The sequence below is a fragment of the Poecilia mexicana genome, unplaced genomic scaffold (genome assembly GCF_051168715.1).
Source record: "Poecilia mexicana isolate PSO_F unplaced genomic scaffold, ASM5116871v1 scaffold_19, whole genome shotgun sequence".
NCBI lineage: Eukaryota > Metazoa > Chordata > Actinopteri > Cyprinodontiformes > Poeciliidae > Poecilia > Poecilia mexicana.
In genome coordinates this window covers 19,671,609-19,691,352 of record NW_028263388.1, presented here as the reverse complement: position 1 = coordinate 19,691,352, position 19,744 = coordinate 19,671,609, and the positions used below count along the sequence as shown (strand labels likewise).

Below are 19,744 nucleotides of genomic sequence, written 5' to 3'. Positions count from 1 at the left end.
TATTGGTGCAGAGGAACCTTCACCTCCGACCATCACCATGCTCTGTAACTCCCACTCTGGAGCAGCACAATCATCACACCATCAGCTGCGTGCAATAAAGGTCAACACATCTATTTTTAACCGTAATATATATTTAATATCCAATTAAATCAAGAAAAAAGATCAGGGGCTAATCTATGGGGCCTGCTCGGGTTGAAATCCAAAGAAAAATTATAAAAAAATGAAAAAAAAAAAATCTATATATATATGATGGGGTTTTAAAATAGTAAAGTGATATTTTATCTGAATTGCTTTTATTACAGTTATTATTAATGCAATGTGCTCTTTGTCGGACAAAGGCACAAAAATGAGTTCTCATTATTATTTTTGATGATATTTTTTTCCAGATTTTACTGTAAGCAAGAACGTAACTTTCTAATGTCTAATAAACACGTTTGCAAGTCGGACCTTGTCTCTTATTTATTACCCCTCCCCTTTCTGTTGGTGTGTCAGAGAACTAGAGACCTCCTCATTTGGACCCCCATTTTTTTTTTTTTTTTTTTGCGCTGGCGAATCACAAAGTGTTGGCATCTATTGCCTTTGTCTGACAAGTCATCCATATAAGCAAAAAGGGGGGTCTGCAGAGGGGAGGAGGGGGACGGAGAGAAGAAGGAGGAGGAGGAGGAGGAGGAGGAGGGTTGCAGCTTTTAGAACCACAGACACAGAGAAGAGGCTTCATTCCCAGCTCCAAAAATCCAGCCTCACACCCTATTGCGCCAAGAAAGCCTGAATCCGGCGTGTAAGCCTTTCTTCACCCGTGAATCGAGCCCACCAGGACTGAGGACATATCGGGGGGCCCTGTACGGAGAGATTCCTGCGAGAAAAAAAAAAGAAAAGAAAGAAAGAAAAAGAAAAAGGAACCCGGTTCGGTCGCTGGCATGCTGTGAGAATTACCTCCAGCTTTGAGAAGCGCTCCTTCGGTCATGCAGTGCACCTGCAAGAAGACATCCAGTTGACGGACCGGACTGCTGAAGAAAAAAAAAAAAGCGAGAGAGAGAGAGAGAGAGAGAGAAGAGAGGGAACTTTAAGGGGAAGAAGTTGCCATCGGATCGGGGCTGGAGGGGGGTCCAAATTATAAGTCCCTCCATCGATTAGAATCACATTTTTTTTCTCCACAATTCCCCCCCTCGATAGGAAGGCGAAACGGCGACTTCAGTTGATTATCTGTCTTTCCTTTGCTATCCAATGGATATTCACTGCAAAGCAGACCCCTTCACGGCAATGCACCGTAAGTAGCACAACCCGAGTTTGCCTGCCGCTGCAGCTTTTGCATGCATGCATACGGATGAAAATATATTTATATATGTACACGAAGAGGAAGACGCTTAATTCCTGCACACTGTAGCACAGCGCAGCAGTTGTTAAAGTGCAACCAGCATCTTAGCGCATAAAAATACGCAGAACAAAGGCCAAACTGAGATATTTCGGACTAATTGTGACTTATTAAATATCAGTTCCGAAACTAATTAGAATTTTCCACTTTATCATTATTATTATTTTTTTTACAATTATCAGTGACAATGCCTCCAAAAATATTACATAAAAAATGAAATGTGTCACAGTAAACAAAGAACACGCTTTTCAGCAGGTGCTTTCTTTATTTTACACGTGCACCAGCCTGAATCTTTCCGCGCGCCCATATGCGCGTGCAAGGCCTAATAAGTCAGGACATATTAGTTACACATCTATTATTCAAATCATCCGTGCAACTACATCCAACTTAAATGCGCATAAAGAATGCTTTAATCCTAATATGAGGAGAAGCTTTTCATAATTGATGACCTCTTTGTTTACAAGATGATGTGCAATATGAGTAATCAGAGTTAAATTGTAGGGGAACATAATCGACATGCATGCGTGAATGTTGAGCCCCGCAGAAATATCACAGTTGGTGCAGACGGAAGTAAAGAACAGATATAAAGTATTTTGTTTCAAGAAATTGATCTGTATTTTCTATTACTTTTATGGTAAATAACCAGCGTAAGCATACGCGGAAGTGTAGAAAGGGTCAGTATCTAACATAAAATAAATATTTCTGAACTTGGCAAGTAATTATTACATTTTGTGTTTATTTTTTAATCTTATTATAAACACATTATCTAATCGTATTTATTTATTTATTTTTTTGCAATATAATTAGCCTGGCTATTTTGAATGCTGGAACGTTAAGGAAAAAAACATATAAAATATCTTCTAAAATATCTATACATTTTCCTTTCAAAAAAGTTCCCTGTTGTAAATATGTTTTGTATTTTCCATTTTTCAAAAGAAAAAAAAATATATGTAAGTGCATAATTATTGGGAATAAACAATTGATTTTTATGAATTACATAAAGCAAGATAATGTGAGCACCCTTTCTGGCATTAAAGTTAAGAAAAATAAGTTTTTAAACGAAACAATTTAAAATCACAATTTGAATCACAATTTTCGACCCTCACTCCATGTTTTATTCATACAAACGTAGCAAGTTATTTTCTGATTCCTTTTTTTTGTTGTTTCATTTGCCTGCACATTCTTTCATTCTTTTATTTTATTTTACTTTTTTTCATAACGACCTTATGTAATGTTACGTCTGTGTGTTTTTGCTGCTGTTGTATCCCACGTAGGGCACGGAGGTGTGAACCAGCTCGGCGGGGTGTTCGTGAACGGCAGACCCCTCCCGGACGTGGTGAGGCAGCGGATAGTGGAGCTGGCCCACCAGGGCGTCCGGCCCTGCGACATCTCCAGGCAGCTGCGGGTGAGCCACGGCTGCGTCAGCAAGATCCTCGGCAGGTGAGAGGAGAGAGAGGAGGGGGCTGGGGGGGGGGGATTCTCGGGGAAAGGCACACTTGAATCTATATTAATAAGCGTGCTTTTAAAAAAAAAACAAATATATATATATATATATATATATTATTTTATTATTCGGTGGGAACTTTTGGTAAATTAGAGGCGCAAAACTTCCCTAAAAGTCACGTCATATTTTGACACCACACCTGTTTCCTTTCATGTTGGCACGTTTCGTGCAATGCTTCGTTTGTTTCACTCTTACTTAAACTCCAAAAAGTCACTTTTCAATGAAATAATTACTTTTTTTTATTACACTTTTGTGTGTTTAAAGATGCAACGAAGGTTTTATTTAAAATTAAGATTCCTTTTTTTTTTTTTTCTTTTTTTTCATTCCGCTCGTGCAGATACTACGAGACTGGCAGCATCAAGCCTGGAGTCATTGGTGGGTCCAAACCCAAAGTGGCCACTCCGAAAGTAGTGGAAAAAATAGCAGACTACAAGAGACAAAACCCCACCATGTTTGCCTGGGAGATCAGAGACAGACTGCTGGCAGAGGGCATCTGCGACAACGACACTGTTCCCAGCGTCTCATCCATTAATAGGTAGGAGAAATGTTATGCAGCTTCAAAGAGTTACCTTATTATAACCATGTATTGCTCTGTGGTGCTTCATTTTACGCTTGATAATAACAATAATCTTTTTTTGTTTTATTTACTAGACATTTTAGTAAACAAAAATATTAGTAGCAAAAATAATTTATGTTGACTTATTTTATTATTATTATTATTATTATTATTATTATTATTATTATTATTATTTTTAGAAAATAATAAAATTCTAAAAATCACATAAATAATTTTTATTAGATTGATAATCAAAAAATGAGGCTGTGTTGGGATTTTAATTTGTAAATGAACATAATGATGATTATATATTAAAGAAAAAAAGCTTAGCTGAATCTAACTGATGTTGGATGGATAATGAAGGGAGCTGACAAAAAGTAATAATAATTAAAACAATAATTTATCACATCAGGCTATCTCTGCGGCCAACTGCGGGAGCAGCACATAGCTTCTCAGAGGTGCAATTCAATCTTTGAGTTCAACCTCCGCCCCCCCTCCTGCAGCCTCCCTCCCTCTGACAATCAGCAGTTGTACATCCAGGACTGAGTGAATCTGTCGAGATGAAAACCGATCAATATGCGGTGACCAGAATCCCGTGGCGCTATAAAGCAGGCCAATTTTCTTTAGCGCATCTAAAGTGCAGGTGGGCTGCACAGAAAGAGAGAGGGAGAGAAAAAAGAGGGCACTTCTGGTGATTTTTTATTATTATTGTTTTTTAATTTTTTTGTAAAATGTTGCTTGACTCAAAATGTAAAACAAATGCTCAAAATGTCATGATAATATATCGTTGTATTTGATGATGATGATGATGATGATGATGCGTAAAAAATAATACAAGAGGAATACTTGTAGTACATCAGGTCAAAATACAGAGCAAATTTTGCTTTTAAAATTTGTGAAGTTTTTTTTTTTTATTATTATTATTGTGGCTGCACCCAAAACTAGGGACCCCTTCCCCTCACACCACCTCTCTTCACCCCACCGCCACCACCAGAGATCCCTGGTGATGAACTTTGGTTAAGAGGCACTCTTCCATATAGAGGCAGCATCAGCATTACATTTTAATGAGCTGATGGGAGAGCCTGGACAGCTCCACACAAGATATCTTTTAAATAGAGAGAAAGAGAGAGAGAGAAAGCAAAAAAAAAAAAAAAAAAAAAAGAGGGGAGGGGGTTCTGAAGAAAATTCATTTCATGCTTCGTGGCTGCTTAAAAAGCCCCATTTAAGGAGGCTCAGACACATGTATGTGATAAATTCAAAATGTACGTTAATATAATCAAAAGAGCTATAACTTATTTTTTTCCCAGTTCCAATTAAAGGTAGGTTTATTTTGGAAAGGAAGATGGAATTGGGGGAGGCTTTGTGTGTCTTTGTTTATATGGGGAAATTAAATTCTGAACACAAAGAGCTGTAATTCTATCAACCAAATGTGAGAGCTGGTGTGAATTCCCATCATGGGCGGTTCTTTCATGAAAACCGCCCCAGGCAAGCAACAGGAGGAAATTTGATCTTTTTTTTTTTTTTCCCAAGGAAAATTATTTTTTCATAAATAGGTTTCATAAATTCAAAGTGTGTTTAAAGAGTCTAGTACTAGTGATGATTTACTCCCGGTTTAATTGGTCTATTTATTGCAATTTGTCCCAATTTAAAGTAGTCTTAATGCCAAAAAAAATAATAATAATAAAAGGTCTTTTTCTGTATCACAGAATAAAGATTTCATAACTCTCAGACTGTGTTTAAAATAATATCTGTTCAGAACCGGTTGAAGTCGTGTTATTTCAGATTTAGAACAGCTATTTAAATGTAATCCAGAGTCGCTAAAAGTTTATGAAAAGCCCTTTAATTTTATGCTTTCAGGAGCCTGCAACCAAATGCCAACTTTTGTCTTGTTTTAAACAGACAGCCATGTTTTTGTTACGGTGCTTACATCATGCACAAATACAGGTTGTACTCACTTTTCCACTGCCTGAACGTGACAATAAGCAAGAGAAAACCTACTAGTTGGGAAAATTACAGGAAACTTTTGCAGGGACTCTGGCGACCCCTGACACGCTGGCTCCCTGGGCGAAGGCCGTATCGTCCACAGCATATATCATACCTTATTCCCTTCATTTTCTTGCTCTGTAATCCAGTGCCACCCACAGTGAACATGAAAAAAAAAAAATTCTTTGTAGAAGAAGAAAGAAGAATTTGTTTTGATGTAGCAAATGAACACATCTTTAACAGTTCAATTTGAGATAGATTGTCACTGGAGATTTCCAAAAGAAAATGACTAGAAACATTCAAATGACAGGAGACTTTTTTTAAATTTTTCTTCAGGTGCTTAAAAAACAAACAAACACTGGAGCCAAAGTCTTTTCCAGTTGGGTGCTTCAGTGGATTCCAGTGGCAGACAGTCTGACCTCAGAACCGTTAACAAAAGAGGATGCTAGATTTAAACACCTTTCTCCGGCATGCATTATTAAATACAACAGAGTTAGTGTTGTAGCTATAAAGAGCCACCAAAACCAACACCAACTGCTTGACATAAAGCGAGAAAGAAAAAAAAATAAAATCAAACAAAAAAAAGAAAAAAGTCTTCAATGGTGCTCGATATTATTGATTCAGAAGTAAAGCAATTTTAATATCTCTTCAGGGGATTTTCAGCAACAAGCAGGTCATTAATTCATTCTGCTAAATTGCTTATTCAATATGAAGAACATGGATACCGAATAAAATCTTTTTAATTTATGTCGCGCAGACAAGTCAAGGGGTCGAATAACTGTTGTGGGGGAAAAAAATAAAAAAATAAAATATCAATACATGCTTTCTGGGAAGGTGTGTTTTAGGCGTATTTGCCTCCAGGGGAGAGTTTTTTTTGTTTTTTTTTCCATTTGTGACACCGTCGAATTTATTTCTCGAAAACCTCCAGGCTCCTGCAATAATACCACTATCCAAAATAACTCAGATTTTACTCTTAATCTTTTACGAATACAGAGGACAAAAAGCGTAAAATCACAGAAATCTCTCAGCAGACCTCTGGTGAGGGGCTCCCACGGCATCCGTGATGAATAGTTTTAAAGTTTACAAATTATTGTGACAGCTCCCTTTCTCCCCGAGTGCCATTCAGATTAAAGGAATCTAATGCTGGCGTAAGCTTGTGCAAGGCAATAAGGAACTATTGCTTTCCTGTCACATATAATTTATAGCTTTCTATTTGCATCTGTTTGCCCGTGTGACTAATCCCCAACTTTTTCCTCACACTGGCCTCAATCAATACAACCTCATCCGCATTGGCACACGGGGGGCCATGGGTTGAGTTTGATCGGTAACTGTGAAACCCCTTCCAACCTGGGTGGGTCAGGGTGGCGGGGGGCCTTAGAGGGGGTGGGGGGTAGGGGGATTGGAGGTGGCGGCTGCTGATTAGTGTGGGCCAGGTAGAGCCAGTGAAGCTGATCATTGAGGTGAATTGATGTGATTTCATGCTTTGTTTGCAAGATCACCCAGACCAAAAAGTGCAATAGAGAGTTTTTTTTTTTTTTCTTTTCAGCTTTTATGACGAAACCACTGACCACATCCATGTTTGTGAATGAGTTTGATTTGATATTTTAGTCAGAAAATATATTTGTGGTGGCTGTCATGATGCTCAAATTAGAGGAGGAAAAACTCAGGAAGTTGTCTTAATGTTGGTGAGCTGCTTCATGTCCTGCGGGTCTGGTTCTGGAGGGCTTAGGGCTCCTGTTGATCCTTAGAGCAACAAAACTGCTTGAGGTGAATTTCCCCCCGGCCTGTAGGAAAACGAAGACCGAAGACAGATCTGTTCAGCTACATTTGCAGTTTCAGATATTTCTGCATAAACTTAATGTTTTATTAAAGATTTTAACTGCCACCATCAGTTAATGGAACAAATATCACCTTAAGGTGCCCTCCAAAATAAATAGATACATTTTACATACAGTGACATACAGCTATTTGCATCTAAGAGAGAGTCGATTACATTGTCATTTGATCCCGGTTGTAAAACACTGCAGCCAAGTTATTTTGCCCGTTGGTAAAAACATTTTCAAACCAAGCAAACGCAGTCAATTGAGGCGCTGACTTTGCAGTAATACCTCCTCCTGAGCAAGTGTGTAGTGACAGTGGACAGTTGACTGCATCAGCTTTTCAGCAATCCTGCATAATGAGCATGCATGTGGTGACGGTTGAAAGGAAAACTCCTTTTGCTAACGGCGTCAGTGTAAAGGTGAATTACTGAAGAAAAACTAGAGCATAAAGATTTGTATGCATACGCGTCCTTGCAAAAGTAGACATTGGGATCGGCAACTGTCCTTACCATCCTGATGTGACCCCAACAAACAAAAGAATGTCTGCCTTAGCTTTGAAATTTTTACGTTTCTTTACTTAATGACTTGACTGCATTTCCTCACTTCCTTATCCTCGAAAATTATATATCACTTTTTAATTGTTTGTCTCCTTAGTTTGATTGTTTCTAGGATGTTTTTATGTCTGGTTGTCTGTGTTTAGCTTTGGTAAAGCACTTTTATACTTGTCTGCATAAAAAGTTTTTTGTAAAAAAGAAATAAAAGTTTCACTGGATACAGGTTGACTGAGAGCCACTGGTTACATCTCCTCCTCTTTTCTTTTTTTCTCCAGGATCATCAGAACAAAGGTTCAGCAGCCTTTCCATCCATCTCCTGATGGATCATCGCTTTCAACGCCAGGTCATACAATAGGTAAAGAAATGCCATCTTCGAACCTGCACATTCATTTTTTTTGGTGAAAATTGTAAAATGAGTGATGGAGATCATTTTTAAAACATTAACTTACATCTTCAACTTCACATTTGAAATCGGTACATTCCACGATTAACTGAAAGATGGAAAACAATTTCCGTTTACAAACCCGGGAACATTTCTAAAACTAAAGGCCCATTTGCCTGCTTCAGTTCTGAAAAAGCTACTCTTTTACCGTCAGTGTAAATTTGGAAAATGTAAAAACTCCAGGAAAAAACTACATTTACAGTCAGAATAATTTTTAATATATAAAAAAAATGAAACTTAGTATTTCTAAACGCTCTACCTCTTTAACTAAGAGGTTAAAGAGGTACTTTTAATCTTACTTTTCAGAAAAGTAAGATTGTACTTTTCTAAAAACCTGCTCTATCAAACCAGATACTTGTCTTCTATCCTCTGGAGGAAGTTTAAGGTAACACCTTAAATGTAATAAAATATTTTAAAGAAAAGTTGTTATTAAGAACAAGTTCAAGCAGCCATACAACAACAAAACAATCTATACATCTTCATATTTGATAGAAAAGTCATAGTAAACGGTATGTTCTTTTCATGTAAACTTTTCTGACTTTTATTTCTTGTATCGGTTTTGAAAGTGGTTTATAAATTGAAAAGTTACAGGACAACAGGGTTAGCTTTGAGCTGAACACAAAACTACTTCAGTAACTGGAAACAATTTGAAGATCAGTGTGTTTAATTCTGAGTGTGCGGTGTACCGCAGGGGTCTGTGTAGGGATGGAAATTATGTGTATGTATGAATCAGAAAAGTATTTCAAATGTCAAAATGTAATTTGTCATATTCGCTGATGGGTGGGTGAAAATGTACAGCAACTTCAAATTCATGAGAATAAAACAGATGGTTTAACCGACGTATTTAGTCACCGGAGCTTAAATCAAAGCAAAATTCACTGCACTGTGAAATTTGCAGTGAATTTCACAAATTCACTGCAAATTTCACAAATTTGCAGTACATTTTCACTGCAAATTACATGAGATCAAATTCCTAGGAGCTTTGACAAATAAAGGTTGTAAAATGTGCTGGAAACCTCATATTAACCACCTGTCTGAAAAAGCTAAGCACACTATAAACCAGAAATCTGTTCTTTTGGTGTAACAGTCACTTAGTGGAGCTGTGGGAAAAAGACTTATAAAAGTTCATTACTTTATTAATAGTAACAAAAGAACCAAATTAGAGCACCAAGGTTATGTTTACTGTGAGGATTAAAGCGTTCTCTTACAGAGAAAGAGTTATAATTTAAGAAACACTTTCAATTTAAACACATAGCTCAATGCAATTAGTGTCTTAGTTTGTTATGCTGCCTAATGAGTGCGTTTGTGGACCCGCATTAAGCTATGCATATTGGTCGATATTGACAGAAATTGATTGGTAAACTCGGTAACCTGCGCTAAAGAGGAGCAGGTTCACACTCCTTTTTTCAGTCGTGTAAATTGAGTGAATAAATGTGACGGCTTCATCTCGGTTGTTGCATTTGTTTACATTTAAACGTTCAAAAGTCAGTCAGTGAATTTTCTTTCTTTCCTTTCCCACAGTACCAAACACAGCTTCCCCACCTGTAACCAGCGCCTCCAACGACCCTGCGGGATCCTACTCCATTAACGGGATTTTGGGTATTCCTCGATCCAACGGAGAGAAGAGAAAAAGAGACGACGGTAAGAGGGCCACGTTTAAGACTCGATAAATAAATAATGCCTGCTAAAAAAGTGGCTGACAGAACGTTTTGCATTTCGAATCGCTTTACCCTACAAACTCCTCTTTGCTGAGCTTGCATTAAAAGCCTGCCTCAGTTTCCAGTGTGACCCCTATAAAACACCTGAGTCTGGACTCCGTTACAACGCTGTGTCAACCTGCCAACGAGTCTTTTGATTTGAAGACACGACCTCCGCTGTTGTCTCCTGCAATTAATCTTTATGGAAGTGATTAAAGGGCTTTAGATAATTACATGTCAAGATGATGTAGCCAACCACCCAGGTCAGTCAAGAAAGCTGCCGTAGCTCTGAGAAGAGCTTTTCAACCTCCCCCATCCCCTCACCTCCCAACAACCAAAAGTAGCTTCATTTCTTCTGCTGGGTTGGTGGGTATAAGGAGGGCTGAGGCGATATAGATTATTGGTTCTGTAAGCAATAGGCCTCCCTAATGTCACTACATAAGAAGGTGATGAGAATGGCTAAACAGATGCAGCCGAGTTAGAAGGCATGCATGGGTACGGAGCAGTTATCTCAAACAGGGTGGGGAATGAGTGCCTTATTTCTGCAGTTCTCCTGAATGAGAGCTAATCAGAGCTCGGCGGCAGTTTACATAGCGTCTTTCTTTGTTCTGGCGTTTGTCGGAGTGTGTGTGTGGGGGGGCGGGGGGGTGGAAGAAGAGGTTTGTGGGATATTGAGTGGAATTGATGTTTTATGTGCGTGTGGGGAGGGTAGGGATGACTAATGACCTGTCAGAGGTAGATTTCCTGGCAAAGATATAAAAACCAGCATGACGTGGACATGGCAAATGACATAATCAAGTCTTTTCCCTGTAAGAGATGCAATCGCGGGGGCATAATGCAAACGTCTGGTGTTTTCTGGAGGTTCATTTTCAGTCGTTCGAGGACCCTCTCGTATTAGCCGGGGTGTAATGTCTAGTCACCGAATGATAAAATGCGGGCATTTCTATGCAGATTGCTACTGAAGGGCATAGAGGTATTAAAGGGCATGCAGGGGAATAAGCAGCGTGTTTGAGGGGAGAAAGGCAGGGCTCTTTTTTTTTTTTTTACGGAGGTCTTCCAGCTGACAGCGCCATGTTTCTGCAGCTATTCAGCCTCAAATGATTCCCCTGATGTGTTGCCATCTCCATGATTTAGGTGCTCGGCCAGCGTTACGATGAAAGAGAAGAGAGCTGTGCGGTGGGTGTGTGGAAGGGTCTGTGTCCCTCACCACTCGCTCTGAGAGTGGTGAGGGAGTTTTGGGTTTTTATATATATATGTACTCCCTCAGTGCCTGGCCTGGTGTCTACCTGAAACCACAGGGTTCACAGATACTTTATCTCTCCCCAGCATAAACTTCAGATCTTGGCCAAACACACAAACGTACACACACGCATACACACGCGGTTGCAAAAGGAATGTCTTGCCTTGGGCCACAGTTTGTAGGAATAGTATATTACACAAGGTGCTACCCTGTAGACACAATCGTCCTGTTGCTCTTTTCTCTTAAAGAGCACCTCACCAAAAAGAAATAATAATAAAAAATAATAATAATAATAATAATAATAATAATAATAATGCAAAATTGAAATATTTCTTTTAGGGAGGTGACAGCATGTTTAGGATTTTTGCTGTGATAAACAATCATTTCTTGAGTGATTTCTCTTGTAAAGGTTGTTTAATATTTTTTATTGTTTGCTTTCATGTACCGGTGGGAATCAACAGTAGCATACATTCGCTCTTCAAAATGCAGCAACTCAGCTTAAACAATGAATGTAATTATTTGCAGGAACTATTTTAGGCAATTTCCAACTATCAAGTTCCTAAATTCATTTATCTGGCAGGATAATTATGTTTCTATATAACTTCAAGCTTAATCATGTTGAGCCAATGTCATTTTAAGTTTCTTTTAAATATTACCAACTTACTAATTGAAATGAGAGTAAATATGAAGTCTGATTAAAGTTGTCCTCTTACACTGTTTATTACAATCTGGCAGTAATATTACTGATACAATGCATTCTGCACAAATTTCCATCCTTATTTTCAGTATTATGATTTACATTTATTTATTTATTTTACAGTTTTTACAGTCTTTTAGGATTTATATTTCTTTAATCAAGATGGTTAATCTGGCTGGTTCATTTTTTAGTCTCTGTAGGTCACAATCTACAAAGTTTCTATGTTTTAAGTCAAATATTTTCCATGTTATTTAAGAAGCACAGCATCCTTAAAGGCAGCTGTTAAACTTAAAGTATCATCTACCTGTTTATGGTGCCCCGGTTCTTCTACGATGAAAATAGTTACATTCAATAAATTAGAATGCCAGAAATGTTCATGTATTTTTAGAACTCAATTCACTAAGTAAAATGCATTATATAACGCACATAGACTAATGTTTTCAAGCTTTTATTTCTGATGATTTTCTGCCTGCAGCTAATGAAAACATGACATTTATGATCAGCATATTACCAGATATTAATAGAAATCCTGCCTGCTGACAGGTTGTTTTCAAACAAGCCTAATCCGAACGGATTTTGTAATTTATTGCATGTGACTACGTCCCGCAAAAAAAAAAAAAAAAAGCAGCTGCATTTGGGAATTCCCAAAACTCACTGTTATGAGAAAAAAAAACAAATGCCTTTAGTTTTATTGCTGTGCTTGCTTGTTGATTTTATCGTGTTTTCGCGATGGCTTGTTTGCTATTTAGACATATTTTGCCTCGCTCAGTAGGCTGTAGTCTATACTGAGTTAATGCTTGGATTAAATTTCCTCACAGTGCAGTAGCTTCCCTGAGCCCTATTTAAGTTGGTAAGCCTCATGATTATTATGGCACAAGCAGTCATTATCAAAGGATGGAAACACGAACAAAAAAAAAAAACAAACGGAGGGAAGGGAGGGAGGGGAAAGAGAGAGGGGACAGGGATGGGGAGAGCAACACAAGCTCCAGTGAAATGGATTGACTGTGGAGCTCCCAGTATTTGTTTTAGGCCGTGACTGTGGCTCTCTGCCAAGCAGGCAGACAGCTCCTAAGTTTCCAAGTCAGCAGTGCCCTTAAAAAAGGCCCCCCCACCCCACCCCATTACAGGAAGGATGTAGAGATAATGTAGTGTGACACACGTTATGTACACTGGGTCTCTGCTAGAAGAGCTTCAGGGACACAGGTGTCATAAGAGCCATTAATCTACCATTGTCACGTGTTATTGCAAATTAAAAGCACCGTGTTACAGTTGGCAGCTATTGTTGCGAGCGGACACGGAGCGGCAACGCGAGCGAGACCCCTGGAGACGGTGGCCAGCCTTTGGTGAACACGGCTGTCCGAACCTTTTACAAATTGACACGTATTAGGATTCACAATTCTGCAGAGAAAAGCTATTACCTCTCAGATTAACATCCAAGTAGCTTTCCACCACCCCCATTGATTCTGACTTGGTTTGGTTTTGGGGGAAAAAAAAAAAAAAGAAGAAGAGGAGCTCAAGCTGTGTTTTACTGAGGAACGCAAAGACACTTTGTCAGTATTTAGAAACAAATTTAATTCATGACTTTTTCATTCACAGTATGAAACCACCTGAGCACACAGCAAATATGAAGTCAGAGGTGGGTTTTGCATAAATGGCATCCAGATAGACTGATTAGAATATTATAAATTGATCTGAGTCTGTGACCCAGCAAGGATAAATGGGCCGATGGTCGGTTGGACGGATGGATATAAATTTGAGATATGTATTGTGAGGAAAACTGCTTTATTTATTTATTGCTTTCATAAATAAAGATTCTACAAACGTAATCAGCGTGGAATCTGACGCAGGTTCGACTGAACCAACCCGATCTAAGAATTTTCAAATTTGAATTAGATTTTCCAGACATTATTAAATACAATCCAGTTTCACACCAAAAGAGAAAAATGGCTCTTTACTTTAGCAAAGACTCAGAAGGAATCAAAAGCAGCAAACCAAAGACCAGCAGCGCAGTCAGGCAGGTTTTGACAACAGGAACTGATTCTGTCTCCATTGCCTAACCTAAGCAGGGTTTCCAAGTCCAGTCCTCGAGACGTGCCATCCTGTTACTTTTGAATGCTTTCCTTCTCCAACACCACTGAACTGAATGGAACGAATTCCCTCATCACCTGTCATTCACCTCTATAGGTAACAAGCCATTCATTTGATTTAGGAGGGCTGGAGACGAATGCATCTTGAAGCTGGAAGACAATAGCTCTCAGGGACTGGACTTTGATCTCACAAGTATCCAAAATGGTCAGTTTTTTTTTTGTTTAGATAATCATAACTTTTAAAGTGATACATAATCTGGAATTAGATATGTTTCATAAAAATCCCACGACATAGTGACACCAACAGGAAGAGGAATCTCTTTTTCTCTTCTAGTCATTTGGTCACAAACCTTTTATTTATTTATTTTTTAACAAATGTGGAATATGTCATTCAGAAAATGTTGTCTGCAATCTGAAAATAAAACAACTTGGAACAATTTGCAATGGGAAGAACTTGATAGGTCACGTTTTTGCGAAGGATTGGGTAGTTTCTGTGACGCGGGACAAATGTTATTAGCTAGAGCCGAGGAGAAAAGTGACTGTTTGTGTCGCAAAGGTCGCTGGACCCTGTTCTTGAACAACGGGTTTGAAAAATGATGGGAGCTTTACATTCCTTTCGAATAGAGTGTGCATTTCCCTAATGTAGAAATGCATGCTAGAAAAACAGGAACGAATTCCAGGAAAATAAGTTCCAAGAGAAATATGTTTAGGGCCGAATAATCAAAGTTAGATTTTTTTTTCTCTCTGCCTATGCTGTCTGCTATACGGTTGAGTCAAAACAGACACGTATTTTTTATTCTAAAGCTCTTTTACCGTCAATGGTGGTCAACCAGATCTACTGCCAGTGAATAAAGTGACCAGAAACAAAAGTCTGACATAAGCCTGTCAAGCGTGATTCTTTATTTCAGCCTTCTTGCTGCAGGTTGAGTTTCTTTTTATTTTATGTTTTTGATTTATGATCAAAACCCAGGCTGAAAAACGTCCTGATAAAGATCGTAAGCGTGCGATTCCAGCCACTGGCAGTCTGGATGTACATGACAGTGTGCTACGGTAACTGTTGAATTCATTATTTCTCATCTCGGAGCATCACGTGGGCAAAAACGATGGATCTGAGATGAGTGATGGAGCGGGTCTCCGTCACACCCTGTTCTGTTTACCAGCATCTGTTTTGGGGGGAAAGGAATAATGCAGAAAGTCAGAGATCAACAGGATTGTCTGGACCCAAACACAACAATCCAAATTAGATTAATAAGCTGTTTGACTCCATTTTTTTTGCAGTTATTCCATTAGGCTCACTCCATAAAATGCACAAATCTACACCTTTTATTTTTTAGCTCATAGTAAGAGAAAAGCTGCAAATATTTGGGTTTTTGTTCATTAATTGAATTTCCATCAATCCACTGAGCAATTTGGTGCCCAGTCCTTAAAAACTAATTACAGATCTTTAGTGATGCAGAACAAACATTTTACATTCCACAGACAGTATTTCATTTGTGTTTACATAATCAAAACATTCAATTAGAAAAGCAAAATGCAGCTGAGTTCATCCAAATGGATGCAAATGAGTTTTAATTTGATTCCATTTAGCCCAGAATTGAATTGGGCAGGGAAATTATAGAGGTGTGTTATTGCAAAGAAATATGTATGTTGGTTTGTTAAAGTTATGAGAGCAAATATCTGTCGCCATGTCATTTAAAGAAACTATAGTGTTGGTCGGAGGGAAAGGGAGATTTGGAGAAAGTTTTCAAGATGTCAGCTCGACCTTCCAACACTTTGAATGAAATCTGTAAGGCCTCCATTTTCGTTTAATCCTCTGCTCAACTCAGGCTTCTGAGAGCAAAGCGAGTTTTGTTTGGGGAGTCGCACAGACTCACACGAGTCCTCAGAGATGTGTTGGCTGAAGCTGCTCGCTGGGGGTCATGACCTTTGGGTGCCAAACCCGCAGAGAGGAGTCTGTCTTACGGAGCTGGCTATCTGATCCGTTGGCGGTTGCTTCCTCGTTACCAGAGTGTTAATGCAGACTGATGTCAGGTTGAATATTATCACTCCGAGGGATAATCAATAAACGAGCAGAGAGAATGAACAGGCATGCAGCTCACACACACAGAGCCTCTGTGGTCAAAGGTTGTTATCACTGCTGTGTAATGGGCTCATTTTGGGGCTATGTCCAAACATTTGGTTTGACTTCCTGTTGTGAAAATCTGCACTGATGGACACTTTGTGGGGCTTTTCTTCTTTATATTTATCTTTTAAGGTTAATATCCAAAATCTTCTATCTCAGTTTAATTCAGAATAAAGGCAAAACTAATAAAGCAGTATTCATAGTTTGATGGGGGAAAAACGGCATCAAAAACTCCATCACTTTTTTGTTCAGGGCATCAAGACAGAATAGTTGTCACCACTGTTGCTGACTTGCAACAAGACGGTCCGGGGATTGAATCCAGGTCTTTCTGTCAGGAGTCTGCACGTCCTCCACATGCATGTGTAGGTTAACTAGGGCTACATCGGTTTCCTCCCACAGCCAAATGCACATTAAGCGAACTCTCCTCATCAATAAACACGAGCTTCTTGGACCTTGCGGACAAGCAGGCTCCCCTAGTCATTCTATTTTTAGCAGAGCCGAACCACACTGTTCCACTCGGAGATATACAGCTTTGTATTAAAGGAGCAATAACGTGCTGGCTTATTCACTTGACCAATCAGAGAAGGAGGAGAAGAAGAAAGGAACCGAAAACGGGAGAAACAGGCAACCTGTAAAAGAGTTGTTGTTTTTCTCCGTCTTCTCATTATAATCTGATTGTTTTTGTTTATCTGCCGTGTGTTTGATTGGGGTTATTATTCGACCGATGACTTATTCAGGATGTAAATACCAAGAAACTACCAGTTTGTTATGCCAAGATAATGTCAAAAATATCACAGAAGTATTGTAATGCTGCTACACAAACTGGGAGGGGAGTCTTATATCTACTCAGTGTCATTAACAGAGTTGTCTCAGAACGCTGCAGGTTTGTCAGAATTGATGAGGGCAGATTGGACTGTCCTCAGTTTGAATGGGTGGAAGAGTGTGCAGCTTGACCCAGGATGGCTCGTCTTGTGCGTGGGAAGTGGTGAATGACAAATATGGTTGTTGGTGGCGTGAGGGGCGGTATTGATCAGGTGCTGCGGCTCAGGCGAGCTGATGGAGAGTAATTAATGACTCTATCTGCTTTGGTGGAAAAGAGAACAACTGAACTTGATAAAGTGATCAACAGCAGCAGCAGCAGTAGTAACAGGTGAGTGGGATTCATGTGGCTGTGTAGATTTATTTCTTTGTGCCAAATTGTCACAGGAAGAGTCAGAGTTGTTGTTTGCTTTTTATGTATGTTTGTAAAGACGTTATTAGGATTTGGTGGAAATGTGGCCCTTTATTGCTGCTATGGACTCATCTTGCAGTTTTTGGGCGGTTTGGACCAGAGCGTCTTTTTTATTTTTATTTTTTATGATTTCAAATTACAACAGAGTCAGAATCCCTTTATTGTCCCTTCATTTTGTTTAAGTTAACTGTTTAATAACTGTTAGTCATCTTTTTTTTTATTTTTGTTTTATTTTCAAATGTGGAGGAATGGCAGAGTTGTGAATCTTCTGCCTAAATGTACACCAGTCTTCTGTTGTTGATTGAATCCAATCATCACAATAAATACCTGACATTTTTTTTATGCCAGGTAGTGAAAAAAGTAATTTAAAGACTCTATAGCAATACATTTTCATAGTAAATACATACTCCTGTTTTTTTTTTGTTTTTTTTATAAAGATGAATGTCAGCCTCTGGCATATTAAAAAAGTTTTATGCTCTCTGGAAACAAGGAAACTGTTGTTTGGTTTTAAAGTCATATCCAACATTATAGTCTGGCGAAAGGTTTGCTGTGCTGTTGCGCCGTCTTGCATCATCCTGCCTTCTTGTCCTCAAAAAATGTAGCATACTTAAAAAAACCAATGTGTTACTTAAAGACAAAAAATAACAATGCAGTCAAAGTGTAATGTATTCATTGCCAGGTATCACAGTCTGGTGCATATAATCAAAAACGAAATCCTACCACAGTCGCAGTATAACAGTACTCTAAGCATAAGAGAATGTGAACATATTTTATTGCTTTGTGTTAAGTGATACTGCAGCACCATATAAAATACTCCACACCAAAGCAATGTAAGGCTTTGAGTTCCTATATATTTATTGTATAACATACCTTTAAAGTCACGTGCTTAACGAAAGCTACCATTATGTTACACGTCAAAACTGAGTGAGCACCGGTGGCTGCATTTAGACAGCTTATTTGCGGATACTAACTGTGTACAAGTCAGGTTTTCGTGCCTTTCTAATTCTGAACTTGGAAACAAATTTACCCATAAGGCAGTTCGACCGAGCAGGTAGCGCTTCTCTGCTGTGCTGATGCAGTTTGATTAGCCTGTACGAAGTGTTAAGTTTGCATTTAGGGAATGGCCTGACCATATTTATGGATGTTTCTAAAAATCCCATGACAATAAGTAGCATTGTTTATGTCACACTTATTGCAAAATTCAAATGCAGTCTGCTGAAAGCCAGAAGTAATTTTGAAGTAAAAGAAGAGAAGAACTGCTTACACTACAAAAAAACTGCAGAGTTCAGACTTAATAGTTGACCATTAAGTAATAATCTATTTGACCATTCTCGCCTTCTGTGTCAGTGTTGTGAGTTTGTTCCTGTTGTGTACTGTCACAGTCGTGCAGGAAACAGAAAATGAACTGTTCTCAACAGTTAAAGGAACGTCAACTACAGTGGAGCCTCACGTATTTACAGTTCAGTATTCGGGAACGTAACTCCAAATTATTCATTGGTTTTATTTTATTTTATCATACAGAATATTGAAAACATAATGCAGTTTGAGAAGCTAACATTTCTTGTTCCAAGAAATTTGTTCCAAATTGCTGGTATGTGTAAAGCAGCCAATTCAGGAGCTGCTTTTTCCTCTTGCCACTGATTAGCTGTACCCCAAGAGTGGAGATGAGGAAAACTATAGATGTTAACTTGCGTTATTTTCACATGTTTTTTCATATGCAAACTGACTAAAGGAGAACAGAAAATTGACACCGTTAAAGAAGAAAAGCTTCAAAGCAAGCATAAATCAGTGATTCTGTGTAACTTTAGATAATCCAATAGGAAAATGTTACTTTTTGCAACCAAACTGTTGCTAGAAAAACGATAGCTTCCGTATTTTGGCACTGTCAGCACAAATTTGTGTTTACACATTTGCAGATGCACTGACACACACTCCTTCTTCCGCTCCATTTTGCAGCTCATCCATGTCGTTATTTTGGAGAGGTTTTTGAGGTTCATCTTTTGACCCTGGCAAAAGGTCACAGAGCCGGCTGGAAAGGCACTAACCCTCCTAAATTGGCGCTTTTGCACAGACAAGATTGATCAATTGAATTGTATGGCAGGGGGGAAAGCGTGGGATTAAGTAGAGTATTATACGCACAACGAGTTGAGGCATGATGTTCATTTCGAGTTCATTTCTGCTCCCTCTTGCCACCAGATCAGGCAATCAATAGCTGGGCCTTGCATATCATATATCACCGCTCTCCCACTGAGGGAAGAACATAATCTGCAGCAAATTTAGAATGACAGATTTGTAAGGGAGCTGAAGCTTTCCTGGGATTCTGGGAGGAGACCTGCGCTGCAGCCACTGATGGGGGTGGTAGGGTCTGTGAAAGGACTGTCTGTAAAAACGTTTTAAAGATTTGCACACAGCGATAAAAGCTAAGGCATCCTCCTCCGA

General features: G+C 38.8%; 1 protein-coding gene across 1 annotated transcript in view; it reads left to right on the top strand.

Annotated features, from left to right (window-relative positions):
• Positions 1-290: 290 nt before the first annotated feature.
• Positions 291-19,744, top strand: part of LOC106926372 (paired box protein Pax-2a-like) — a 43,465-nt gene continuing 24,011 nt past the window's right edge. Inside the window, exons 1-5 of the mRNA XM_088016404.1 lie at positions 291-1,267; positions 2,647-2,812; positions 3,214-3,411; positions 8,065-8,144; positions 9,753-9,872. Of these exons, the coding sequence (XP_087872530.1) occupies positions 1,225-1,267; positions 2,647-2,812; positions 3,214-3,411; positions 8,065-8,144; positions 9,753-9,872 (607 nt within the window). The 5' untranslated portion in view covers positions 291-1,224. The remainder of the gene's footprint in view (positions 1,268-2,646; positions 2,813-3,213; positions 3,412-8,064; positions 8,145-9,752; positions 9,873-19,744) is intronic.